Source organism: Panthera tigris, chromosome E2, assembly GCF_018350195.1.
Source record: "Panthera tigris isolate Pti1 chromosome E2, P.tigris_Pti1_mat1.1, whole genome shotgun sequence".
NCBI lineage: Eukaryota > Metazoa > Chordata > Mammalia > Carnivora > Felidae > Panthera > Panthera tigris.
In genome coordinates this window covers 18413648-18439719 of record NC_056674.1, presented here as the reverse complement: position 1 = coordinate 18439719, position 26072 = coordinate 18413648, and the positions used below count along the sequence as shown (strand labels likewise).

General features: G+C 57.7%; 3 protein-coding genes and 1 long non-coding RNA gene across 13 annotated transcripts; 3 read left to right on the top strand and 1 right to left on the bottom strand.

Moving 5' to 3' along the window:
- Positions 1-745: 745 nt before the first annotated feature.
- LGI4 (leucine rich repeat LGI family member 4) lies at positions 746-7990 on the bottom strand. Of its 3 annotated transcripts, none has more exons than XM_007096755.2 (9): positions 7805-7990; positions 7324-7395; positions 7009-7080; positions 5926-5997; positions 5722-5793; positions 5315-5484; positions 3176-3340; positions 2554-3059; positions 746-1708 (listed from the first exon to the last, which is right to left on the bottom strand). In XM_007096755.2, the coding sequence occupies exons 1-9, from the start codon at positions 7978-7980 to the stop codon at positions 1394-1396; spliced, it is 1620 nt and encodes a 539-aa protein (XP_007096817.2). In that variant the 5' UTR covers positions 7981-7990; the 3' UTR covers positions 746-1393. The 3 variants fall into 3 exon arrangements, 2 of the variants coding, with proteins under 2 accessions (XP_007096817.2, XP_007096818.2); XR_001511841.2 differs by having other exon boundaries at positions 1639-1708; positions 2143-3059; XM_007096756.2 differs by lacking the exon at positions 5315-5484 and having other exon boundaries at positions 3176-3468.
- Positions 6354-9339, top strand: LOC122234083. Its single transcript, XR_006211809.1, has 3 exons — positions 6354-6780; positions 7011-7163; positions 9027-9339. It is a non-coding gene; the product is annotated as an uncharacterized LOC122234083 (long non-coding RNA).
- Positions 9340-11645: 2306 nt separating this feature from the next.
- On the top strand, positions 11646-15930 carry FXYD1 (FXYD domain containing ion transport regulator 1). 4 transcript variants are annotated; one of them, XM_042969110.1, is made up of 8 exons: positions 11646-11796; positions 12952-13016; positions 13474-13506; positions 14077-14151; positions 14438-14474; positions 15394-15443; positions 15635-15686; positions 15795-15930. In XM_042969110.1, exons 2-7 carry the CDS (start codon positions 12956-12958, stop codon positions 15655-15657), a joined length of 279 nt encoding a protein of 92 aa, XP_042825044.1. In that variant the 5' UTR covers positions 11646-11796; positions 12952-12955; the 3' UTR covers positions 15658-15686; positions 15795-15930. The 4 variants fall into 4 exon arrangements, with proteins under 4 accessions (XP_042825044.1, XP_007096822.1, XP_007096823.1 ...); XM_007096760.3 differs by having other exon boundaries at positions 15635-15930; XM_007096761.3 differs by lacking the exon at positions 11646-11796 and adding an exon at positions 12064-12126 and having other exon boundaries at positions 15635-15930.
- Positions 15931-16181: 251 nt separating this feature from the next.
- Positions 16182-26012, top strand: FXYD7 (FXYD domain containing ion transport regulator 7). Of its 5 annotated transcripts, none has more exons than XR_006211791.1 (7): positions 16182-16249; positions 20996-21025; positions 23154-23228; positions 23377-23410; positions 23579-23619; positions 23825-24001; positions 25604-26012. XR_006211791.1 is itself a non-coding variant. In XM_042969100.1 (6 exons), the coding sequence occupies exons 1-6, from the start codon at positions 16219-16221 to the stop codon at positions 25624-25626; spliced, it is 234 nt and encodes a 77-aa protein (XP_042825034.1). In that variant the 5' UTR covers positions 16182-16218; the 3' UTR covers positions 25627-26012. The 5 variants fall into 5 exon arrangements, 3 of the variants coding, with proteins under 3 accessions (XP_042825034.1, XP_042825033.1, XP_042825032.1); XR_006211790.1 differs by having other exon boundaries at positions 23377-23419; XM_042969100.1 differs by lacking the exon at positions 23825-24001.
- The last annotated feature ends 60 nt before the right edge of the window (positions 26013-26072 follow it).

Below are 26072 nucleotides of genomic sequence, written 5' to 3'. Positions count from 1 at the left end.
TGCCTCCCAAGGCTAGGGGAGCCACGGGTGCAATTTAAAATTTTCTAGTAGCCAAATGGTGGACACTCTGGGGAGTGAAAGGGTGCTCTAACCAGATGGAATGCTGGGACATTCAAGTGGGCATTGAGACCATCCCAGGAAAACAAGGATGTGGATCTTCTTATCACGATATGAGGAGTCACATAGATTATGATTAGAATAGAAAGACCCCATGACCCCCACCCCCACTCACCTCTGGGACCCCACTTGATTATAGAAAACTCTTCCTAGTACCCAACTGTCCCTGTGAGTTCTCTAAATAATTCCCCATGAGACTAATAATATATAGTGGCCATATGGCGTGAGAACCTCCAAGGAGCCTCAAACTCCCTTGAGACTCCCCAATTACTCAAAAAGATCTCCAAAATGTCCCCAAGGGCCACCCCATATAACGCCTAAAACCCTTTAAAACGCCTAAAACTATCTCCTATGATGCCCTGAGACATGACCCAAAGAAGAGATCCACAATAAACCAGCGATTTGTCCCTTCATAATGCCCTATTTCCTTCAAACATCCCATGAGGCCCCCCATAATCGTGAGCCCACACTCATGGGGCTTGCGAAAAAGCAGCAGGGGCAGCCAAAATGCACCCCGTGACCTCTCCCCTCCATAACACTGCTCCTGGGATACCACTCCTCCCGCTCTCCCCCCCCCCCCCCCCCAAGCCACCCAAGAGACACCTTCTTCCAAAGATCCCATAATGGGTGAGGCAGGTGCACAGCGTGTTTATTGAGCTTATACACTTCCTGTCCTCTCCAGAGAAAGGGTAGCCGGGGCTCCAGCCACAACACCTATTTTCCCACCTATTTCTTGCGCAGGCGCGAGAGGGCCAACACGCTGGGCTTCCGCCTGGGCAGGAGGCATGCGCACAAAGCAGCAGAGGAAGTTAGCAGGCCCGGGCGGGGAAACCGGCCCAGCGACTGATGACGTCACGGAGGCGGGCACTAAAAGAGATTGGCCGGAATGAGTTTAGAGGGAAAGGAAAGCTCTCTCCTCCTCAGTACTTTCAGAGGGAGCAGGAGGGGAGTGGGCTTGAGGGGGCGCTTCCAGACCTCATGGAGTTCTGCACATCGCCCCCACCATGGCTTCGGTACCCCAGCTTCTTGCGGTGCCCCAGCCCGAGCCCCCAAGTCATGCTTGGTCGGAACGTGTGCCACGGGCGGAGATGTTGCTTCAGACTGGAAGTTCAAGTCCCTTGTCTTGAACTCGGCCTGTGGTCGGTACCTCACAGATACCATCACCCCGGGTAGAGCCAGGAGGCCGTTCAAGTGAGTGTCCAGAGGCCTGGGGCTCCCCGCGCCAGCGCCCCCTCCCCTCCGAGCCGTGTCCAAGGTCTCAAGGTCCCCTCGCGTTTCAGGCACTGAGGTCTAGCTCGTGATGCTGGTAGATCTGTGTGGGGCCCTTGAAGCAAGCGGCGAAGAGGAAGCGTCTGCCGGCCACGGTGACGCGAGCAAAGGCGCGAGGGGCCGCCAAGGCTGGGGGCCCCAGCTCCTGCAGCGGCTCCAGGAGCCCTTTGTCAGGCTCAAGACGCAAGACCTGACTGAAGGCGAAGTCGCTTCCCAGGATAGCCAGCTGGTCCCTGGCGATGAGCAGCGGCTGGAAGACGTGGGCACCACGCGAGGGCAGTCGCTGCAGCAGGCGGAACATGGAGCCGTCCCAGCGCATGACCTGTGAAGTGTGGCCACTAGTTAGGGCCTGGGGTCCAGGAGGGCCAGGCCTGCGGGCAGCGCTCTGCGCTTCCGAGCGCTTGGGACAGCCTGGAGACAGGCCTGTAGGTCCCCAAACTCCTGCAGCTTTCTTACCTTCACACGTGTCACCACCCAGCTGCTCAGGCCACAAACCTGAAGTCATCCTTGGCCCCTCTCTCCCCCTCACGCCCCACACAGAGTCGGTCAGCTTTACCTACGATGGGATACATCTCTCCCATCTCCTCTGGCTGCACTCCGGCCCGGCCGCAGTCACTTCCCTCCTGGACCATGACGCCAGGCTCTTCCCTGGTCTCCCCCCCTCCATCCCTACACCCACAGTCTGTTCCCCACACGTGTCCTGGGGACACCTGAGTCAGATCAGTGCCTTCTAGGCTCTGCCTGGCGGTATCTCACCCCAGAATGAGAATGCTGGAGGGGGTGGGCCATCAGCCCCGGAGACTCAGAGTGCGGTGATTGTGGTCAAGTGGGAGTCTGGAGCGTGTCAGAGTTACGGAGCCGGAGTCTGGCGGTAGAATTAGAATCGTGGGGCCAGTGTCAATGTCGGGGGACAGGGAGTGGCTTATGGTGAGCCAGCCTGAGGGGTCACTGTCTTGGAGTCAGTGTCAGGGCGGCCAGAGTTCAAAGATCAGAACACTAGGTGGGGTCAGAATTCGAAGGTCAGCCTGAGAGGTCAGGTCAGAGTCTCGAGGCCGAGGCCGGTGTGCAAGGTGGGGTCGGTGCTGAAAGACCAGGCCTGAGGGGGCCGCAGGTCGGGTCTGGCTTGTGGCCTCCGCTGCCTGCCCCACCTGAGGGGCCCAGCCTCACCATGGAGTCCCCGATGTAGCGTGTCAGGCACAGGAACACGTCCCCGCCGGCCCGGAAGTGACGTGTGGCATAGACGTCCTCAGCCTCGGGGATGTCTGTGCGCCTCTCGAAGCGGCCCCCGAGCCAGTGGAAGAGCACGGGCCGCTGTGAGGCAGAGGCCAGCAGCAGGTGGGGCCGGCCGTCCAGCTCCAGGGCCTCGGCATCCGTGTCCCGGTGCCAGGCGTGCAGGCTCTGGCGAGGGTAGAAGCCGGGCCCGTCCCGGCACAGCAGCGTGGTGCTGCCCGCCTTGGAGGCGTCGGCCACCACGAAGCAGGGCTGCCCGTCCAGCCACAGGAGCTCGGCGTCATTGGGCCGCAGCAGCCGTCGTGGGGCCAGGGCCTGTGTGGGGGCCAGGCGCAGGCCGGGGCCGGGCCTGGCCCAGAGCTGCGAGCCACCCCACAGGCGGGCGGCCAGCACGAAGAAGCTCTGGCCCAGCACCAGTGGCTTGCAGGACACCACCGAGGGCGCTGTGGGGGGTCGGGGAGCAGGAGGGGCGGTCAGGCCAGCCAGGCAGGTCGGGGTCTCGCCCCACCCCACCGGGCAGGCTACGGGGACAGGCAGGAGGATGCGAGGGGGCGCTCACCGGACAGCTCTTCCTCAGGCCGGAAACGCTGCAGGCTGTAGTCCCAGGTGAGGATCAGACAACGGCCCGCAAACGGCTGTGCCAGGATGATGTGGGGCTCCCCCTGGTAGGAGAAGGACTCCACGCCCAGCGCCGCCTCCCCGACCGTCTGGAACCAGGACAGCTCTGGGGGTGGCAGGAGAGAGTCAGGGAGGCACGGGGGACCCCGAGGGCCCTCATCGCTGAGCCTCGGTTTCCACATCTCTGAAATGAGGGGTGTGCACCTCAAAGGGACCGATAGCGAATCTTTTGATCTATAGACGAATTAAGTCACAGCAACACGGTCATACTGTGTTTTCTAAGCTGCATGACATCATCAAATAACTGCTTAGAAACAACGTATTTATCGATTCATTTAACTCCACAAGATCCCTATGAGGGACATTTCATCATAGCCGTTTTACAGATGAGGAAACGGGCCGAGAGGCAGGCACGGGACCGTCCGGCACAATCCATCCTTGACGTCTTCCATGAAATCGGACTGGAGCACAAAACTGCCCGGGTAGAGGCCACCTTGTCTCAGCACTCCCCCGACACCTCCCTCCTGAGATGAGGCGTGGCCCTGTCCACACCGGGTTTCCAAGGGAAAAAGAGCCAAGCGATGGGGGTAAAACGGTCGCCTCACTTGTTTGGCAACGGCTCGTCCCAGACTCGGTCCCTTTCCCCTTCTCCCCGTGACCCGGCACGTGGACGTGCCATAACTCACTTTCAATCATGAAAGCCAGGACAACACCCAGAGGCTGCCCCACGCCCTGGACTGCTCACCTCAGTCCCTCCTCTCTTCTCTAATTCATGGTAAGCAGCCTAGCTTTGGTCGTGATGCGCCAAGGTCGCCCAGCGCGGTGGCGGACGGGCCCGGCGGTAGACTCCAGGTTCTAATACATCACTCTATGTGCCAGGCCCTGTCTCCGGGTACCAGGGTTGAAGCAATGAGCGAAACCACCAAGGATGCCCACCCAAAGGTGGATCCCTTAAAAACGTCCATCCTATCATCACCCCCTGCTCCGAGCCCTCCACGGCTTCCCACGGCCATCAGGATAAAGTCCACTCTGCTCTCTGTGGCTTTCAAAGTCGTACACGGTGAGGCCCCTGCAGCCTTCAGTGTCACCTGTGTCCCTTCCTGCACTCACTCCCCGGGACACTGCCTGCCTGTGACCCTCAAGCAGGACAAACTCTCTGCTGCCTCAGGGCCATTGCACATGCTGTCCTCTCTGTCTACAGCGCTCTTCTGGATCTGAAGCCACCTCTCCAGAAAAGCCTTCTCCAATCAATGCCCCATGGAAGGTAGGACCGCCCCCCTCACTTAATCTCCCTCACCACTCCCCGTGTTTATCACGAGGCGTAGCGTACATTTATTTCTGCAACGTTTTATTTAATGCCTGCGTCCTCACCCGCCAGGGCTCTGAGGGCGGGGCCCTATCTTGGTGCCCCTTGCCTCTCCCAGGGCTGGACACAGAGTGAATCTTTGCGGGATAACTGAAGTGAAATTCTCCGGTTCTATGGGTCCCACAGACCAAAAACGTGTCTCACACTTAGATCATTGTGTCTATAGCCTTCGGATCTGAACTCAAATACGCACTGCTTCGGGAAGCCCTCCCCGGCCCTCGCTCTGGCTCTGGGCGCCTACAGCTCTGTCGGCTTCCCCCATCCCAGCCCTGACCGCTCTGGGTTCTCACGCTCCACCTTCCTCTGCGCTTCCTCGCTGCTGAGTCTTCTGCAGTGCCCGGGACCCGTAAAGGTACCAAAATATATTTATGGGCAAGCAGAAGGATCGTAGCAAGTATTTTTAAAAGGTCGTTTTTATATTAATAACACCAGCAGAGTGAACATTCAGGAGGGCCTCCCATCCGAGGTTCTGCACCAGATGCAGGTGCAGATACATCACTGAATTCTCACTACGTCACTGTTTATTACCTCCATTTTACAGATGAGGAAACTGAGGCTCAGGGAGGTGATGCTGCTTGCCCAGGGTCTCACAAGCTGGGAAACGGCAGAGCAGGGAGTGAGGTGAGCCCTTCAGCCCTGGCAGCCATTCCCCTGATCTCCCGCCTTCTTCTGGAACCCCTGCTGTCCCTCCCGCCCTGCCCGGAATGCCCCCACCTATGGCTCTGCACTTGAACGTCTTGGGGTCCAGGTGGCGGAGCTGCATGTGGGCCAGAGCAGTGGGGCCGGCGCAGGCCCCAGTCCCCACGCTGGCATTCACGGTGGGCATCCACTGCAGCAGCCAGAGGACGCGGCAGTCACACTGGATCGGGTTCCCGCGGAGGTCCCTGGGGCAAGAGGCCGGGGAGGGGGCTGCGACCTGGCTTCCACCGCCCCCTGGAGGCCACACTCCCCGCCCCCTCCCCGGGCAAGGGTTCGGGATGGGGCCCCAGAGGTGAGTGAGGAAATATGTGAGGACCGTTGCAGCCGTACTTAGTTATGTCAACCGAAAGTGGGCACAGCAATCCGCTTCCCTCTCAAACATTCCCCAACTCCCCGACCCGCCCAGCCCCCCTGAGCCTCACACATGAGTTAGGGTCTCCAGGCCTCGGAACAGGAATCTGGGGAGGGTCTCGAGATTGTTACTGGCCAGGCTCCTGGTGGAAGGAGAGAGAGAGGAGGAACCGTCACCAGCTACCTGGATGCCCCGCGTGATGGGGTGATGGGGTCTGGGGGAGCCTGTCAGGGCGGGCTGGTGAGCAGAGGGGCGAGGCCTCGGGGGCACGCACAGGTGTGTGAGTGAGCGAAGTCCTCTGAGAGCGTTCTTAGAGATGGAGCCAATGTCATTGTCCTCGATGAAGCTGCGGAGGGAAGGCATGGTGAGCGGGAGGCCCTCGGTTCCCTGCTGTGGCCCCGTCGTGCTTGGGGGGAACTCACCCCACGGGACCCCTAGGCCCCTGGAATGTGCCGACGCCTCCCTGGAAACCTCTCCTCCCCAGGGTCCCAGACTACAATCCCAGGAGCCAGGAACCTAACCCTGTGCTCGTTGCCAGCCTGACAGCGAACGCTGCCACCCCATCACCACCACTGCCACCATTTCCAGAAGCACTGGCACTGGGACAGGCGCTCCCGGTACCAACGGCCCCACTGTCCCCAGCACCCCCTTCTCTACCCGCCACGAGCACCCCTACTGCCGCAGTTTTCCCACGTACCGGCACCTCCGTCGTCCCCGCCAAGCCCAGTACCTACCACGTCGCCCTTACGCCCACACGACGCCGACGCCGACATCCTACCCACAGCCGCCGCCAATAGCAACACCGATACGTGACGGCCAACACCCACGACACTGATAACGCTAATCAGACTCCATCATCAGTATCGCCACCGGCGCGACCGCCATCGGGTCCGCCATCTTTGCCAACGTCATCCCCACTCCATGGTCCCCCATCGTGCCGGCACCTCCCCGCGAGCGGCCGCAGGATCGCCTTCAACACCGTTATCGCCAACAGCGGCCCAACGCCGGCGTCGTCGTACCGCCCTCCCCGCCACCCCTACCACCACCGCCTCAGAGTTGTCTCCTGTTGATTCGAAACATCTCCTTGCCTCCGGCCTCTCTGTCCGCTCCCCGGGCTCCCGTAAGCCGGGTAGGGCCAGAAACAGTCTTGGGTTCCCTAGGCCCTTTGTGCACCTTGCAGCACAGAGAGGGGAGGTGAGCAGGCTTCTTGCCAAGACGCCAGGCCTCTTGCCCCTCCAGGAGGGACCCTTGTCCGGACCCTCCCGCCCGTGCCAGTAAGCCTCTATACCTCCCTCCACTCTAGGAGCCACACTCTACCAAGCCCCTGTCCCTGCCCCCATCCCCTGGCCTCACTCACAGGTACTGCAGGTGGGACAGGCCCGCAAATGCATCGTCCTCAATCACGGAGAAGGAGTTGGACGTGAAGAGGCTGGCAAGGGAGCAAGAAAGAATTTTTGCAGAGTTGCTGCCCCCTCTCTGACATTTTAACCTCGGCCTCCACCCTCAACCCAGGTGGGCACTGTCTCACACACACACACACGCACATACGCACACACACGGTGCTTTCACAGACATGCACATACACGTATGTGTGCACACCTCCCCCACGCACCTGCGTGAACACCCACCCACTCCCTCGAGCTAGTTGTCCACTCAGCTGGGCCCCACTCACAGCAGGTGCAGTGTGGGCACCCTCAGGAAGCTTCCGGCCTTCAGCTGGGTGATTCCAGTCCTAACGAGTGAGCTGGGGACGTGGGCGATGGTGGGTGAGGAGAAAACCGCCCCCAGGCTCCAGCCCTGCCCCAGAGCCGTCCCCTGTCTGGGGGATGCTGCCATGCCACCCCAACCCTGGATGTATTTCCTTTACATCCCAGGGACACAGGCATTTGCCCTCCTCACTTGGTGAGGATCCTGGCAACATTCAGTCCTCCCTCCAGCCGTCCCCCTTCTGGGGCCCCAAACGCTGCCCCTGTGCTTCGGGATTGCCCTTCCGCTCCTGTCCCAATCCCAGCAGCCCCCTGTGAGGCATCCCAACATCCTTTGCTGCCCACCTCCCAAGATCCTGAAGGGCCAATGTCCTCGGGGGCCCGGCCCCCTGCCCCCAAGCCCTGGGGCCCCAGGACTCCCATCCTCACCCTCGCGGTGACACTCACAGTGACAGCAGGGTCGGGGAGAAGCTCTCGGGCAGGTCTGGAGAGCCCTCACACAGGGCACTATCCTTGGAGCAGGAGCAGCTCGGAGGGCACTTTCCCTTTGGTGGTCTCCAGGCCACCCCGGCGCCCGCTCCGGCCAGCAGCAGCAGCAGCAGCACAACGCCTGCCCCTCCCATCCCCCCTCACCCCCGCTGCGCCCCGGCTCCTCTCTGCCCACCCAGCTCTGTGGGCTGGGGCCACTACACGTCCCATGCCAGGCGACCGTCCATTCCTCCAGCTGGCACGCCCCGTCCTGGCTTCGCTCTCCTTCCTCCGTCTCTCTTTCAGCCTGTCTTTCTTCCCCTATCCCTTTGGTGTCTGATTTTCTGTTTACTTCTTTTTCCCTGTCTGTCTGTCTCTGTCCCTTTTTGTATTTCTGACTCAGGGAGTTAGCCTGTTTTCCACTTTCTCTCTTTATTTCCGTCTGTCTCTCTATCTCTGTTTCTCTCTCCGAGTCTCTGTCTGCCTGTTGGCCTGTGTGTGTGTCTCTCTCTCTGTCTGTTATCTTTATTTCTCACCCCCCTTTCCAGTTCCCCGTTCTTCCCCTCCTCCCACGCCCCTTCTCCTTGGAGGTTTGGGAAAGGGACTCACTGGGCACCGGGTGCGCCCAGCAAAGCAGCGTAAGAAGGAGGAGGGGGTCAGAGGCCATAGGAAGAGCAGCCCTAAGGAAGGGACTGGATGGCCCCATGGGAGGGGAGGGGCCACAAAGGGCTGGAGCTGACCACTCTCAGCCAGCCCCCTCCCCAGATTTCCCACTCCACCCCACTCAGGGAGTGTAAGGAGGATGTCACCCGGGTGGGGACCGGATGGCTCTGCAGGCGGAGGGGGTGGGAGAAGAGACAGCTGGGGGCTGGAGCCATCCTGGCCACGCCCAGCCAGCCCCCTCCCCTGGCTCCCGGAGGGTGTGATGTGTGCGGTCACCAAGGCCCAGCTGCTCCCTCTGGTGGCCAAACAGGGCAGGGCAGCTGCCCTGCCCCAAACTCACAGCCTCCTGGCCAGCCTGAAATTAACCCCTGAGTGCCCACCACCCGCCGTGGATAAGGAACCAACGCAAGCAAACAATGATGGTGATGGTGCCACCCCCTCCCTCAGCGTTGGCTCTGCACTAGGCCCTGTCCTAAAAGTTTACTAGCTCGTGCTAACAGCTCTCTCAGGTTGACCCTATTATATGGCTATTTTACAGGCACAAACGCTGAGGAGAGAGGTCAAGTAATTTGCGATTTGGGTTGCTGACTGGGGCTGAGCCAGCACTCAAGCCCCGGCAGCCGGCTCCAGGGCCTGTCTCGTGATTTTTGTGTTCTTTCTCGGGAGACCAGAACTCACGAACACTGGTTGTTTTCATTTGGACTCTGCTTTTAGCATTAAATAAGCAAAATCCAGAAATAAATGACACGTGTTCCCCCAACCTGAAAGAGTAGTAACAATAATCATTGAGCACTTACCGTCTGCCTGACTTAACGTGAATTTACTCAGTTCTCACAACAGCCCTGTGAGGTGGGATCCCCACTTTGCAGGTGGGAAAAACGAGGCAGGAAGTGATTAAGTGATTCGCTTCATGGCACTGGACAGATCTAAACCTAACCTCCGTCCTCCCACCCCTGAGGGAAACACACGGCATCTCTGGCTACGGCTGCACACGCCTGGAAGACGTGGAGGACAGGGGGCTCACCGGCACCAGCTCAGGAAGGACCACGGGCTCGGTTCTGCGTGGGCTCAGGCGAGTCGTTTGACCTCCCTGACCCTCAGTTTTCCCATCTGTCGAGGGGGGCAGTCGGTGGCACCCACTCCCCAGGTGTGCAGAGCACTCCGTGAGATGAAGGAGGCCGTGGCCCCCGCTCGTGGGTCAGCGCAGGGTAGGCGCCCCGCCGTGGTGGGCAGGCCTGGGTGTGGACTCCGGACCCAAGTGCTTGTCCTGGACCCAAACGGCTCTGTGATTTGAGCCAGGCCCTTCAGGTCTCGGTTGCCTCAGTTGTACAGTAAGGGATGATAAACTTCTTTACGGGGTCTTTGAACAGATAAAGAACTTCGTGCCAGGGACACAGAGGGGACGCAGACAGGCCTAAATCCATACTCACAGAGTACTCAGCCACCAGGGTTCTCGCTGCGGCTCACAAGGAGAATGACAATGGCGACAGTGACAATACCTAACGGGTGCGTGTCACTGACTGCCGGGCTTTGTTCTAAATGTTTTCCACGGATCGTTTCCGACGGTCCTCCTAACTTCCCTCTGAGGTGACTACTGTTTTATCCCCACTTTACAGAAGGAGAAACTGAGCCTCAGAGAGGTTAAGTCATGGGCCCAACATCACGCAGCTAGAAAGTGGCTGAGCTGCTCCTCTCTGGAGCAGTTGGCCTCGAGAGGGAGGGAAGCCAAGGACTGGCTGGGGCTGGTCCGGTGCTCCCAGCCCTGCTTCACTTCTCTGCTCCTCTGTCAGCCTTCCCGAGGGCTGCGTAAACATCAGGGTTATCATTAACCAGAGACTGCTGGTGACCCCGGGGTGCAAGGCCATGAGGGGCAGAGGCTCAGACATACAGGGGCGAGGGGGTGTCGCAAAGCCCCCTGGGTCCTCCGAGGCGGGCTGTGTCTGTGCCTGCGGATAAGCATGTTCACTGGCTCCTGGCTCTGGTGTCCTACGGAGTCTGGGCCCGTGTCTAACTCTTCCAGGCTGGGGGCTGTTTCTGTCCGTAAGCACCGGGGACCTCAGCAGGATCAGCTCCACCTTGCTAAACCTCGGTTTGCTCATCTCTAAAATGGAGTTAATGACAAGACAGTGTGGGCTTCAGAGACCTCCGAGCCTGGCCCGGCCTTATCCGGACGACCTTAGCGATTTCTCCATTTTATAGGGCAGAAACGACACAGAGGGGTCCCATGGGCTGCTCGAGGTCACACAGCCAGGAGTGGCAGAGCTCAGAGCTGATCCCGGGTTTCTCCGTCACCAGTGCCTGTGAAGCTGGCCCGCCCATGAGGAGGACACCGTGCGTGTTGTTCTCCTCCGGGCCACGTGAGATCAGGAGAGTGGGGGTTCAGCCCATCAGCTCACAGCGGGTGGTGTCTCCAAGTACACGAACACAAGTGCATAAGCGTGTCCGTCTGTGCCCGAGTGGCCAGCTAGGTCCTGTTTGTGCATTTGTGCATTTGTGTGTGTGTGCGCGTGGCGCGTGTCCACAAGTGTGTCTGTCAGGGTTGTGTGGCTGGTGGTGTTGTGGGCTGTGTGGGAGGGTCCTTGGGTTTCCCCGCGGGTGTGTTATTCTCTGTGTGTCTGCCTCTGTGTTTGTATGCGGGAACACACGTGTATTTGTTTGCTTTTGTGCCCAGATAAACGGGGTGTTTAGGTTTCTGTGTGTGCGTGTGAATGTGTGTGGTGTGCACCCCTGGGGGACCTCACAGCCAGCAGCGGAAAACACGCACACACACACACACACACACACACACTGAAATGCCCCCAAAATAGCCCTGTGGCGCTGAGCAGGTCTCCACAGAACCCTGGGGTCAGGGATCAGCGGGCTCCTAAGGGCTCAAATGGCCTTAGGTCCCAACTGGGCCCGATTCCCAGGGACCTCACAGAAAGTCACTGACACCTCCCACCGCAGGGCAGAAGCTGTCCGGGGCGCTGGGGCGAGCGTGCGTGCGTGCGTGCCTGCATGTCCAGGCCTCCCTGCCGACACCTCCTCTCCCCAGCTGTCCCCAGCGCCGGTAGTGTTCCTCCATCTGAGCCGAGAGAGTTAACCTAGCGGGCCAGGGCGGTCTGGGCTGGGGGCCGCCCCCTGGCCCCCCTCCAGCCCGGGCTCCAGTTACAGCTGCTGGTTGGGGAGGGTGAGGGTGGGGTGGGGCCGGGAGGGGAGACCGCTGAGGGCGGCGCAGTCCAGCTCTGGGCCAGGGGGTCCAAAGTGCTCACCCCCGGCACAGCCGGACGTTTGGGGGCCTTCTTTCAGCAGGGGACAGCCTGACTGGGGTGAGCGTCCCCTGCCCTCCCTTCCGGGCCTCACCCCTCGCCTGGCTGGGCCACCTATTTTGGGAGCAGGAGTGGCCAAGCCCGTGGCTTTCCAGGCAGGCCTGACCCAAGAGGAAGGGAGCGTGGTGGGGACAGTGGGGTTCCCCGGGAGCGGGAGTGCGGGGCGCAACTCCTCCCTCCCCTGCTGCAGAGCGTGCACCCTGGTTGGGGTGGGTTTGGGACACTCACGTGTGTGGGTCAGATTGCGTCACTGTTTGGGAGCACGGGAGGCTCAGATGAGGAGTATCGTATTCGTGACTGTCTCCACCCCACATCTTGCTCCAACCAGAGGTTTGGGGAGTGGGCGTTGTCACTGCGTGTGCTCACGCGCGTATGTGTGTGTGTGTGTGTGTGTGTGTGTGTCCCTGCCCCTGGCATCTGTCTTCTGTCTCTCAGCCTGGCTGGTCTGGGCCTCATGCGACTCGCCTGGTGTCTGCCTATGAAAGTCACCCAGAGGCAGGCAGACAGGGATGTTTTCCCCTGTTCTCATCATTTCCAGAAGGGGAGAAGGGGTGGCCTTCCCCACAGGGACAGCCTGTAGCCGTGTGGCAGCCCGGCCTCACCCTGGCAGGGTTGGGAGTGACCCCCCAGTGGGGGAAGGAAGGCTGTTGCCATGGTGGCCTGTGTGAGGCAAATTCCTCCAGGGTGAAGTGGGAGATATTTATACCCAGGGTCAGGCAGAGAGCCGGCCAGCGGCCGAGGGCAGGAGAGCTGGGATATCACACGGATGCAGCAGGGCCGTGGTGGGCGGGCAGGTGGGCCCTTGCATGTGTCTCTCACCTCTCCCCGTGCGTCTGTCTCTCAGTCTGGGTGGGGCGAGCCATCCCAGTCTTCCCATTGGGTAGGTGCGGGGAATCTGGCGCCTGCTGTAGGGCGGCCCAGGCCTCCGGGAGACCCCTGTGACTGTGTGTCTCACCCCTGCCCATTGTGGCTTGTTTTGGTGACACTGTGTCCGCATGAAGCAGGGGGCGCCCCTGTTTCTCAAAGTGGCCAAGCTGGATGATGGACGGTTTTGGAATCACACCCCCCCCCGGGAGTCTGATTTAACCCCTTGGGTTCAAGCCCCACTGGTGGGGGTACTAGGAAACACGTTTCTTGACCCTTGGTGTTCTCCAGGACAATGGCATCTCTCCACCACATCTTGGTTCTCTGTGTGGGTTTCCTCACCATGGCCAACGCAGGTGAGTCTGGGGTAGGTAGCCCGCTACCCACCTCAGCCCCGAGGGAGGGGAGGGAAGCCTTTCAAGAGAACCAAGTTGGAGACTCCAACTTAAACAGAGTCAGTGGGGTACCAGGAAATTGGAGGTTTCACGTGGGGGAGGGGAGCGGAGGATGCCCAGGGCAGACAAATGTGGAGGGTGGGATGGAGCCCCACTTCCCGCACAGGACAGACTCAAGGACAACACAGGATGCGGCGGAAAGCTGTAGCAGTTAAGTGACCACCTGCCCCCCGACCCCTGCCCCAGGACAGTGCAGATGAGGCAGATAAGACCCAGAGAGGGGTGGACAGCCTGTTCAGGGTCCAATAGTCCCCAGACTCTCAGCCCAGGACAGGAAAGCCCCCAAAAGGTCTCTTTATGCCCCTTCCTGTCCAGGGCCCCAGGAAGCATTCAACCCTTGACTTCTTTCTCTTTCCAGAGGCTCCACAGGAACACGATCCATTCACCTATGGTGAGGGAGGGAGGGGCATCTATGCTTGGGAGTTGGGAGGGTGGGTGGCCTGGGTTTGCCGGTCCTGTTCCCACTCCTCCTCATCTCTCTCTTCCTTTATCTCTGACTCAGTATTTATATCTCTGTCAGTCTCCTTCTCTCTCTTTCTCACGTCTCTCAGAAGGCTCTCTGACTCCTTCTTGTTTTTATCTCCCCTTGTCTGTGTCTCTGTGTCTCCGTGTGTCTATTTGACCCCTCCCTGTCTCTCTGATTCTCTTTCTCCTTTTACCTCTCAATGTCTTACGGCTCATCCTCTGCGGCCATCTCCCTTTCTCCCCTCTGTTCCCTTCATCCTCTCCATCATCCTCCCCTACTTTCTTGTTTCCTCCCTCCTCCCTGCCTACCTCTTCCTTTTCCTTCCCACCCCCTCCTCTCCCCATCCCTCTTCTCTTCCTCCCACATCTGTTTCCTCCTCTCACTGATCTCTCTGTTCTCCTCCCTGATCCTCCTTGCCCCTTCCTCCCCATTCTGCCCCTCTCCTGTCCTTCCTCCTCCCCTCCCTGTTCTCACTCTCCTCCCTGCCGCCCACAGACTACAAAACCCTGCGGATCGGAGGCCTCATCATCGCCGGGATCCTCTTCATCCTGGGTATCCTCATCGTCCTGAGTGAGTACCCCCACCCTGCTACCTCCAGCCCCCGCAGGTGCCGTGTTTCGTCCCCGCCCCGCCCCTGCCCCGCCCTCTCCCCGCCCCCATCCCCGCCCTCTGTCCCGCCCCCATCCTGCCCGGGCCCGCCCGGTTTACGCCCCTACCCTACCCCGCCCCCGCCCCGCCCCTACCCCGCCTCTGTCCCCACGGCTCCGCCCCTCGCGAGCTGGCGCTGGCGCTCGAGCGCCGCTCGGTGCCCGCCCGGAGCGGAATCTCAGCCCTGCCCTCCTACCCCCACCCACAGGCAGAAGATGCCGGTGCAAATTCAACCAGCAGCAGAGGTAAGAGGCCCCTCGGGGCTCTCACTCTCCTCCTTCCGCTCTAGAAGGGCGCTGGGAGTGAGGCAGGGCGTCCACTCGACCCACACACAGCCAGAGACCCTTCGGCAAATACGTATTAAGCACCTACTACGTGCCAAGCCGCAAGCCAGGCCCTGGGGACCAAACGGTGAATAACTAAACTGCCCTCCCTGCCTGGCTGAGCTCCCAGCCCAGTGGGGGCGGCGGCCGTGGGTTCCCGCAGCCCCACAAATATAAAATCACAAAGCGTGATAAGTGCTGTGAAAGAAGGAGCCACGGCGAAATGAGATCACCGCACTTGGCGGCCCAGTTTAGCTCAGAGTCCTGTTCCCAGCTCTTTGATTCATCTCTAAATAAAAATTTAAAGCAATGTATGAATCCCTTCTCCGTGTGAAAACAATTCTAAATGTTATTTTAAAGAATAGCTAATGTTTAGTCCCACGTGCCAGATATTGTTTTATCGTGTATTATGTTATTTACTCCTCACGCCCCTTGCATGAGACTGTCATTAACAACCTCATTTTATCGAGGAGGAAACCCGAGGCGCAAGGAGGTGAAGTCACTTGCCCGAGATCACTCAGCTAGAAGATGAGGGTTCTGGGTTTCTAACCTAGGCTGTCTCCAGGCCGTCTGTCCTCAAGCCCTTCGGCCATCCCTCCCCCACCAACCTCCAGTCTCTTCCCCAGCACTCCGGGAGGCACTTGGAGCGCGTCCTGCCACACGCTTAAACTGCTCCTGGGTGCGCCCGATTTTCTAGTTTCTGGCGGCCCCCGAGCCTGCTCCTCGCCGGTCTCTGGCCCTCAGTACCGGGGTCTGTGAAATGAGGGCTGTACTGGGGGGTTCCTGGGAGCATCTGCCTCTCTTTTTTCATCCCCACGTCCTTCTGCCTCTCCTTTCCCAGGACCGGGGAACCGGATGAAGAGGAGGGAACTTTCCGCAGCTCCATCCGCCGTGAGTCTGGGGGAGACTGGGTGTTTGGGGGTGAAGGCTGGTTCCAAGAACCCCTTTCCTGGTCCTCTCTGGGCTTGCGGAGGGAGGGACTTGATCCGACAGCGAAGGTCCGGGAGTTCCCCTGTCGCTCCCCCCTCCGCAGGAGCTGGGGTGCCCCTCCTGACACCCGAACTCTCCGTGTTCCCCCTCAGGTCTGTCCACCCGCAGGCGGTAGAGACACCTGGCGCGATGGAACCCAGCCAGGTCCTGCAGCTCGGGCTAGGCTGGGGGAGGGGGGCAGGAGAAGGGGACGAAGGGTGGGATGAGATGGCTGGGGGGCTCTGTTGCCCCTCACCCTTTTCACCCCCACAGGATTCCCCTGGCACCTGGCGCCTCCCACCCACCACCTGAGCACCACCACCACCCGGACTGCCCTCCTCCCCAGCCCTGCCCCCACAGACTCCTCTCTGCCGCCCAGACTTCAATAAAACGTGCTTTTCTCTCTCGACAGCGCTTTGTGGATCTGTCAGTCCCTCTGCGCGAAAGCCCGGGCGCCCCCTGGGCCCCGGCAGGGGGCGCCCCCACCCTTGGGGAAGGGGCGGGGACGTCGGCAGTGGGCGGGGGCGGGGGCGGGGGTGGCCGGGACGGGGGCGGGCTCTCCGGGCCCCCATTGGCTACGGCACCCCCCACACGAGGGCTCCCCCATCTCCCCCCGACATCAGTCCGTCCCGCTTCCAGCTGCCGCAGCCGCGCCTTCACCACCTCGGCATCCAGCCGCCCCCTGCTCCGGTCCGGCATGGCGACCCCGACCCAGGCCCCCACAAAGGGTGAGCGCCGCCCGGGGAGAGGGCGCGCGGGTGAGGGTGGGGGAGGCTCCGGGATCTCAGAGCTTAGGAGAGAAGATCTAGGGAGATTCCAGCACCGAAAAGGGAGGGGAATGGGGAAGGGGGTGTCCGTTCCTTCCCAGGGCGGAGGCCCCTGCAGCGCACCCCTTGGCGCCCCTCCAGGCCTCTTGGACACCCCCTCCCGGTGGTGTCGTTTCTGTGCGGGACCCGCGGTTGGAGAGCGGCAGTCCCGGGAGAAAGGATGCGCGGACCGGTAGCTATGGCAACCAGGCGGCTGGTCCTGCACAGCGGTGGTAGTGGACGCGAAGGGACGGGCTTCGAGGGTGGGAACGGGTGGGTCTGCGACCACAGAGGCTCTGGCAAATTTCAGGGTCTCCGAGGTGGGCAAAAGGAGGGGGTCCACATCCCTCTTTCTTCCAGCCCTGGCGCCTATGGTGGGTGTCTCCTGAAATCTCTGACAGGCAGGTTCAGCGGGAAGGAGGGAGAAAGACGGAAAGACAGTGGGGGAGAGAGCTGGAGGAAGTGAGAGAGAGATGGAGGGAGACAGGAGAGAGAGGGAGGCAGAAAGGAATGTGGAAATTGAGAAAGCCTAAGAGAGAGAGAGAGAGAGAGAGAGAGAGAGAGAGAGAGCACGAGCAGACCCCGAGTCAGAGATACAGAGAGAGACCCGGGAAGAGCACCGATATGAGACTGAAAGATATTCAGAGAGTGAAGGGGAGGGCGGAGAGCAACAGAAAGATGCAGAGAAAGAGAAAATCAGAGACAAAGAGACAGAGAGGCGGAGAGAAAGACATAGAGCAGGAGAGAGCGGTGGACCCACAGCGCGGGAGAGAAATGGAGATAAGGAGGAGCACCATGGGGTGGGGCCATGCCACTGCAGTGAGCCCCCTTGGGCCAGAATGGGTGGCAGGACCCTCGTTCCCAGCCCACATCCAGGGGTGCTGTCTGGTCCGGGAGGTGCACTCGAGCGTGCACACAAATGTCCCTCCTCACCCCTATCCAGCCACACGGCAGTTTGCATTTCACACCCCTTAACCCAGTTATTCACCCACTTAAACACTCACTGCCCCCTGAGAGCCCCCTTTCTTGAGCCCGCCTCTGCAGAGGAGCAAAGGGAAGAATGCTTTAATTGCGGGGGGGGGGGGCGGGTGGCCGGCGGAGGGTTTCCCGCACAGAGAGCAGGGCCAGAAGGGATAGGCCAGTGGTGCCGAGGAGCCCCTGGTGGTGAAGGGAACCCCGGTTCCACTCCGATCTCTCCTTCCCTGCCCCCTTTCCCGGCAGGCAGGGGCTGCTGCACTGAGCCATATCTGCAGAATTTGAAGCAGGGCGGGGTGGGGGGGCTGCAGAGGCTGGAAGCCACCCTAGGGAGGGGGGGGCAGGGCTGAGCCAGCAGGCCTGGCGGGAGCCCAGGGCTTCTTTTCGCAGAGATGGTGGTTAACAGGATCGATGGCAGCAGACGGGCAGAGGTGGGAGGACAGATGCCTCACCATTCCCCCCCCCCACCTTTCCCCCAGTCATAGCAGAAGGGGGGACCACAGGTCTTGGGAAACCCCAGGGAGGGGGGCGGAGGCAGAGCATGTTGTGTGTTGCACCACTTACGCTGATTAATGGATTGTTGGGGGGGGGGCACAGTGCAAGGGGATGAGGGCTCTTCCACCCCGTCAGAAAGCAGGAGGGAGAGTTGGGGGCAAACAGAAAGGGGGTGCAGGAGCATGACTGGGCCTGGGGTCCCACCCTTGAGAAGAACCCTGGGCTTGGCCGGAAGCCAGCCCTGCAGGGGCAACACCGGGAGGTACAAAGGGAGCAGAGGGAGTCGAGATTGGCCTCGGAGTTAGAAACCTCAGCCCCAGGACCCCACCTAGCCTGGGGTGCCCAGACCCATTACCTCTCTTCACCTCTTAAGATGCCCCAGTTGCCATAGCAACCACCTCCTTCCTGATGTCTCCCTGGCAACTGGCCAGGAGTGGTGCACATTTCTTCTTCTGCCTCCTGGCTCCACCCTCAGCCCAGCCTCGCCCCGAGGAACCAGATTGCTGGGGTGGCAGGGACCAGAAGAGGGACTTCTGCACGGCGCACGGAGCACCCAGGGTGCAACCAAAGAGGATCCTGGAGCAGGTCCTCACCCAGTGGGCTCCCGCTGGTTTGGGGAGGCAGGCTGTGTGGAGACCCAGGGGACGAAGCAGGCTAGTCCAACCATTCCATCTGTGATGCAGCTTTCTGCAGCCGAGCAGGGCTCACATTCGTTCAGTCAGTCAGTCAGTCACTCATTTATTTATTCATTTTAGAAAACTTCTCTGGAAGACTTTTGTAAATGCCAGGATTAACAGCAGACGCGTCAAAGCAATGTACTCCCCATCTGGTGGCGGGCGGGGGGGGGGGGGCTAAGCATACATGACTCTAAAATCATGTTGCCCCAACTTGATGCTTTCGAGGACCACCTTCACAGTTTTTGCCCTATCCAAATGCTCCCCACTCATGTTCATTCTTTTTCCTTTAAAGGATTAACTTCGTTTTAAAATTTTTTTAATATTTATTTATTTTTGAGAGAGAGAGAGAGAGAGAGAGAGAGAGAAGGAGATCGTGAGTGGGGGAGAGGCAGAGAGAGAAGGAGACACAGAATCTGAAGCAGGCTCCAGACTCTGAGCTCTCAGCACAGAGCCCGATGTGAGGATCAAACTCACAAACCGCAATATCATGACCTGAGCCAAAGTTTGACACTTAACAACTGAGCCACCCAGGTGCCCCAGGATTAACTTTAAAAAAAAAAAAAAAAACAAAAAAAACTAGGGGCGCCCGGCTGGCTCAGTCAATAGAACACGCGACTCTTGATCCCGGGGTTGTGAGTTTGAGCCCCACGTTGGGCGTAGAGATTCTGTAAAAATAAAAGTCTTTAAAAAAGTAACTAATTTAATTGGCTTCATTCTGTATCACCATCACAAATGGAAAATCAGGATTTTTTTTTTTTTTTTTTTTTTTTTTGCCTTGCAAGTATAAAAATGATCTTTAAGAAGTGATTCCACTTTTCTGGGCCTCGGTGTCCTTGTTTGTGGAATGGAATGAAGATAGCACCTTAATTCTGAGAGTGGCTGTGAAGATTAGGTGCATTAGCACCTGTGAAGTGCTTAGACCAGGACCTGGCACGGAGGCAGTGCGATCAAATGCTGGTTAAACAACTAAAGGAGAAAACCAAATAATGTCACGAAATTCTACCTAGATATCGTTGCCTGCTGAAGGCTCTGAGCCCAAGGACTGTTTTCTCTTGGGAAAAGAGGGACATTAACAAGGTGGAAGGTGTTAAGGACACGTCTGCGCCTACCTAAGACTTCCTCTTAGAAGACCAGACAGGGAACTGAGAAGGACGAACTTACACGTTGTGTGGATCAGTGTTATTCAGAGTCTGGCCTAAGTGCCCCTATACCAGTCAGTTGAGGCTAGAGTTGCTCTGGTAACAAATAGTCACAAAAATCTCAGGGGCTTCTGACAACCAGGATTCTCACTATGTGTCCATCACGGGGTGACCCGGGCTCTCTACTCACCAAAGAAAATGGGAACGGCCACCATCTCGAGTGTTCATGTCACCAGGCCAAAGGCAAAAGGGACCTCTTGCATGAGCACTTGAAAAGCGCCAGCCTGGAAGAGACATTGACACTTCCACTGACAGTTTACTGGCCAGAATTAGTCCTACGGTCTCCCCGCAAACTCAGGGCAGCTGCCATCCTTCCCTGAGGCTGGAAGAGGGAAGAACACTAACGACCGTGCCTGGCATTGCCCCTGGCATTCCTGGTTCCCCTCCGCTAGTGGTGCATGCTTTGCAGAATTCTGCTCTAGACAAGTCAGAATGTTCTGAGAGCTGTCAGAGGAATTAGGGAGCCATCAAGATGGGCTTCTTGCATGGAAGGATGGTCTGAGCTCTCCTGAAGGGGAGTGTGGTTTGGGACGGGGATGGGGAAAAGTAAACACACACACACACACACACACACACACAGAGTTTATCCACACGTTGGCTTTTCTGAAATTGGAATGAGTCTTCTAATGGATGGGTATGTTTCATATGGTAGAGTTACATACTTACTCATGTATATACACACACACACACTGAGAAAACTATTATGAAATCAATTTTGAATCTTAACATTGATGATGTCTTAGAAATAAACAGCAAAGGATATATTAAAGATAATATAATAAGGTATATTCTAGGACAGCTCCTCTGTGTTGGATTTGGTGGCAGGAGGCATTATTATGAGAATAATAGCCACAGTGCCTGACTTCTGGAGCCGTCAGGTGACTGAAAAGTTTTAGGGAATATTCAGGGGAAGCTGATGCACTCAGCAGTTTACCAGTGGGATACCGGTTTACCAATAGCATGTGCAAATGGGAGTGTGTATGGTTTTTTTTTTTTTTGGAAATGCGTCCATAGTTTGCCTCAGGCTTCCACAGTGGGCTAGGACCAGGACTGTCACGTACAGTTTGGTAGGTTGTGCACTGCACAAGGGAAAGTATTGACCAATGGTGTGAGTCGGGCTGGAATCCAGCCTATGCTCCACTCTTCAGACCTTGTGTCCTGCTATGAGGCTATATCATTATTTAGCTCAAAGGGTGTCTTTATTTGATTTCTGCCCAGAAACCATTGGGCCAATGGCCCCATCTGGAACCTCAAAAATGTTAAGAAATCCAGTGTTGAAATATTTTTTCCCTCTCTCTCTTTTCCTGCCTTCCTTCCCACAGTTCCTCAGGAACCTGACCCATTTTACTATGGTGAGTGGCAGATTCTGATGAGGGTACCCTGGGGCTGGATAAAGGGGTGGTTGCAGGTCCCCACAGGTTATTGCTAAAGTGGCTTCAGTCATGCCAACATGATACCTGCTGGACCACAGGCCATCTGAACATGTGGATTCAGTTTCTATCAGCGAGGTTCATGGAGGGCAGAATCAGATTTGGGGGAGGGGGGAGTGATACCCTCTCTGGGTCTCCTTCAATCTTCACCAGAACTCCAGGCTGGTATGTTTTGGTCATCAGAAAAACATATGACCGAGGCCAGGCTTCCTGGATTTAGATCCTGGCTTATCCACTCACTAGCTGTGTGGCCTTGAGCAAGTAACTTTTCCCCTCTGGGCTCTTCTGTAAATAAGGAATAGTAATAGTTTCCACCTACGAGGATTGTGGGATGATGCCATGAAACCATCACCGAAGCTTAAAGAAGTCACCCCCAGGTCTAGCAGAGCTGGCCCCAGTTCCCTCTCTAAACACTCCCTTGCCTTCTCCCTTTGCTCACTCATACCGTTCCTCCAATACGCCAAATTCTTTCCCACCTCAGGGCCTTTGCACACGTGGTTCCCTCTGCCAGGCATACTCCTCTTCTAGCTCTCCATTCAGCTGACGAAGGCTCCTTTTCCTTCTTCGGGACTCAGATCAAATATTGACTGCTCTGCTAGGAGAGGCCCTTCCTGACTCTCTGCCAAGAGGAGACGCACACACATCTAGCCATAGTCATATGGCTCAGGTGTTTCATTTTATTTTTCAGTGCTTTGTCACAATATGAAAGTCAATTCCCTGAGGCAGAGGCCTGGACATTGAGTGTGTGCTCCATAAATTCTTATTTCAATAAATACTATCGACCCTTGAACAACGTGGGGGTTGGGGGGTGCATGCAGTTGAAAATCCACATATAACTTTTGACTCCCCCAAAACTTAACTACTAATAGCCTATTGTTGACTAGAAGTCTCACCGATAGCATCATCTATTAACATATACTTGGTATGTTATGTGTTTATATACTGTATTCTTACAATAAAGTAAACGAGAGAAAAGATGTCATTAAGAAAAATCATAAAGAAGAAGGGCACCTGGCTGGCTCAGTTGGTAGAGCATGTGACTCTCGACCTCAGGGTCATGAGGTCAAGCCCCAGGATGGGCATAGAGCTTACCAAAAAAATAAAAAATAAAAAAATATATATAATAATGAAGAGAAAATACATTTACAGTGTGTTGACAAAAATCTGCCTATGAGCGGACCCGCATGTTGTTCAAGGCCTGTGGTTACTGTGGTATATGAGACAAGGATGCTTCTCATGAAGGAAAATAAAGGAAAGAATGACATTATAAAGGGTTGAGGAGAGGAGGTGAAATTCTAAATGGACAACCAAAGGTTTCCCTGACCTTTGACTAAAGCCCAGAAATTGGTAAGGAAGGAATATTTGGGGGAAGAGCTTTGAAGCAGAGGAAACAGCAAATACAAAGGCCCTGAGGTAAGACCGTGTCTGATCTGCTCCAGGAATGGCAGAGAGACCAATATGCCCGAGGTAGGGGACTGAGGGAGAATGTGCAGGGGGTGAGGTCTGAGAAGGAACGGGGACCAGGTGATGCAGGGCCGTGTGGGCTGTGGTGAGGACTTTGGCTTTTCCTTGGAATGCAATGGAAGCCAGGGTGGGGTGGGGATCTGACTTAGGAGTTAATAGGATCCCGTGGCTAGGGGGCAAGGAGACCACAGTGCAGGCTGCTTCCTGCAATGATTTGGACAGGTGACAGTGGTGGACAGAACCAGGAGGAACCAGCCGTAGAAGGAGGTGAGATTATATATATGATGTAGATATCATGTATGTATCATATATACATGTATGTATATATGATGTAGAGGAAGGTTTTATGTATACACAAAGAATCTAGAGAAGGGTAGAGGGTAGAGAAGGGTAGAGACCTTCTAGAGAAGGTCTAGGGACCAAGCTCCGCTCCCCATCCTCACACTAGCCCACTGGGGGAGCCCCCGGCACGGCCTGCAGCATCCCTGGACTCTGGACCCTGGCGGGGCAGACTTGAAGCCCGGTCGAGGCTCCAGGGAGGACTGAGGCGCTACCCCACATTGACATCCCCCATTATCTTCCCCAGATTATGACACGGTGCAGACGGTGGGCATGACTCTGGCCACCATATTGTTCCTGCTAGGCATCCTCATCATTATCAGTAAGTGTGACCCTTTCCTGGGCTCCGAAGCCCCTCAGAGGAGGCTGCCTCGGGTTGGGGGGGGGGCGTCGCTGGCCACCCACCATTTCCCCGCTGCCTTTTGTCCAGACCCTTAATGTCCTGTCTCGTTGTGTCTGTCTCCTAACAGGCAAGAAGGTGAAGTGCAGGAAGGCGGACTCCAGGTCTGAGAGGTCTGGCAGCAGTGGGGAGAGAGGGGAGAGGGGTGGGGGCGGCCTGGGGTGCGGGGGCACTTCCAGAACAGAAAGTCCCCAAAGCCTGCCCCGTCCTTCCTAGTAAGCCCACGGCTACCGGATTTCATTATGCTTTTCTCTCTCTCTCTGTTTCCACAGCCCAACGTGCAAATCCTGTAAGTCGGAGCTTCCCTCCTCAGGTGAGGGCGAGGGAGCTACGGTCTGGGAGGAGAAGAGGTGGGGGCCGGAGGGGGAAGGGGAGCTGCGTTGGAGGTCCCTGAGAATGATGCCACCAAGAACGGATGTGGCAACTTCAGCAGGAGCTGAGGCCCCGCAGACCAAAGAGGTTAAGCCATGGAGAGTCAGTGGGATGTGAAATGTCTTAGAGTCCCCGGTGCTTCCCAGAAACAAGTACAGCGGCCCTTGAGAGCAAGGATGAAATGATCCCCCAGAGGAGAAAGCCACAAGTCTGCGAAGAGAGGGGCCCCACTCGGGAGAAGGACTTGTGAGGTCCGGATGGGGAAGGAGCGGAGCGCCAGAGGAGGCAGGGAGACAGAATATTTTCCAGACTTCATTGTTCAGGTGGGAAGAAGGAGGATGAAAGGATCAAGAAAAAGGAGGGAAGGGTCACCTGGCTGGCTCAGTGAGTGGAGCACGTGACTCTTGATCTCAGGGTTGTGAGTTCGAGCCCCACATTGGGTGTAGAGATGACTTAAAAAAAGAAAAAAGGAATGTGGAAAGGGAAGAGAGGGGGAAGGGGAAAAGGGGGGAGGGAGGGAAGGAAGGAAGGGTTCCTGGATAATTGTATCAAAATAACAAAAGGAGAGATGTATAGAATATGGATTTTAAAAACTGACCTCGGGAAAGAGAGAATATGGGGATGTAAAGAGTATGAGGGTGGAAAGCACAGACAGATAAAGAGTGAAGAGGTTGGGGATGAAGGGGATGGAAGTGTTAGAGGGGATGGGGCAGTGGAGGGGGTAGTGGTGTGGAGGGAGTGGCAGTGTGGGGGGGTGAGGGGTGTGGAGGGATGAAGGGGTGAGGGGTGTGGAGGGGGTGGGAGACATGGGGGTGTGAGGGGGTGTGGAGTGGGGTGGGAATGTGAAGGGGTCAGGGGTGGGGAGGGGGTGGGGGTGTGGAGGGGTGAGGTATGTGGAGGGGTGAAGGGGTGAGGGGTGTGCAGGGGTTGGGGATGTGGAGAGGGTAGGGGTACGATGGGGTGTGAAGAGGTGAAGGGGGTGGAGGGGGTGCGAGAGTGTGGAGGGGGTATGTGAAGGGGTGAGGACTGCGGGGGGGGGGGTGTGATGAGGTGTGAAGGGGTGAGGGGTGTGGGGGTGTGGAGAGGGTGTGGAAGATGGACAGAGATAAAGATGCAGGGGGGAATAAACCTTAGAGGCAAGATTGTGACTCCTTGGGGGTGTTAATTGAATTATGTAAAAATATCTTGACCTGCTTTTAGTGGAACTGCGTCCTTTTCAGGGACGTCTAAAAACCAGAAGGGAACCTCTCTGCCTCTCATAAAGGTCTTATAACTAAAAAGTGGGCCTGGGGGTACTCAGTGCCTGGGGGGATTTGGTGTGGAATTTCATGTGTTTTGTTTCATATTCTCTTCACGAGATTTAAAAACCCTAATGGGGCACTTTGTGGATAACTGGGGGGGGGCGGAGGGGGGGGCAAGGTCTCGGAATATGCACGGGACTGTGACCCACTACAGCTGAGCGATGGTCCCAAGTGGGTGGGAAACGGGGAATTCTGACTGCGTCCAAATGTTGGGGAGATGGGGTGTGGGAATGGGATGGCGTGTAAGAGGAGGTTGGGGACATAGGAAGGGGAGAGAGACTCTTTCTGGCAGGGGGACATCCCAGAAAGGCCCAAGCTGGGCCAGGGATCTCCAGCCTCATCACAAGTGTGTTCCCCTCCATGACAGTGTCCTGTGGGGGCGGACAAAAGCCACACAAGTGTCCCTAAATGGAGCAGGGCTTGGTAGGCAAGACAGCTCCTCAGTGGCTAGCTCAAGGGTGACAGTCCCTGGGGATCTGGCTTTCAGGAGACGACAGGGCGGGGGGGAGGGGGGGTGCCCACTGGCTGTGGGAGGGGGCGGGGTGCACCTCTCTGGTCGCTGACCGCAGCTCTCTGACCCTCTCTCGGTCTCTCTCTTTCTCTCCTCCCGACCCCGGTCCCCAGCCCCTGGAGGTGGCGGTGTGTAAAACCAGCCCTGGGCACCTCCACTGCTGTCCCTGCCTGAGTGCGGAAGCCTGAGGACCGGGTGGAGGCGGTGGGGACCCCAGCCTTGCGCCGGGGAGCGCTCCCCCGAATGAGCCGCCCCACCCACCCGAGGCTGGAGCCGCTGCACCCCGCTGCCCCTCCCCAGGTCTTGGCAATGACGATCCCCCAAAGAGCCCGTCTGCATCCCAGATCCAGGGACTCAGGCCTCCAGCTCCTGGGGTCCGGGAGTCCAGCCGCAGCCCCCCAGAATCCCCATGTACTGCTCCCCTGCACCTCCTTGTCTCCGCTCCGAAGATCCGATCCGTTTCCCTGCACCCTCGGTGTCTATGTCTTGAGCTTAATAAATGTGCATTTGGTTTTTTCCCCCGTTCTGTCTGTGAGTTCTCATCTGTGGGGACAAAATGGGGGAGAGGGCAAAATTGAACGT

Excerpts from the sequence above, each read along its gene's own strand:
- LGI4 (XM_007096755.2), bottom strand. The coding sequence starts at position 7,980 with ATGGGAGGGGCAGGCGTTGTGCTGCTGCTGCTGCTGCTGGCCGGAGCG. Across the intron at positions 5,485-5,721 it reads CTGGAGACCCTAACTCATGT|GGACCTCCGCGGGAACCCGA; the intron begins GTGAGGCTCAGG and ends CTCTTGCCCCAG. Across the intron at positions 3,341-5,314 it reads GTTCAAGTGCAGAGCCATAG|AGCTGTCCTGGTTCCAGACG; the intron begins GTGGGGGCATTC and ends TGCCACCCCCAG.
- FXYD1 (XM_042969110.1), top strand. The coding sequence starts at position 12,956 with ATGGCATCTCTCCACCACATCTTGGTTCTCTGTGTGGGTTTCCTCACC. Across the intron at positions 13,017-13,473 it reads CCTCACCATGGCCAACGCAG|AGGCTCCACAGGAACACGAT; the intron begins GTGAGTCTGGGG and ends TTCTCTTTCCAG. Across the intron at positions 14,475-15,393 it reads AAATTCAACCAGCAGCAGAG|GACCGGGGAACCGGATGAAG; the intron begins GTAAGAGGCCCC and ends CTCCTTTCCCAG.
- FXYD7 (XM_042969098.1), top strand. The coding sequence starts at position 16,219 with ATGGCGACCCCGACCCAGGCCCCCACAAAGG. Across the intron at positions 16,250-20,995 it reads GACCCAGGCCCCCACAAAGG|TTCCTCAGGAACCTGACCCA; the intron begins GTGAGCGCCGCC and ends TCCTTCCCACAG. Across the intron at positions 21,026-23,153 it reads ACCTGACCCATTTTACTATG|ATTATGACACGGTGCAGACG; the intron begins GTGAGTGGCAGA and ends TATCTTCCCCAG.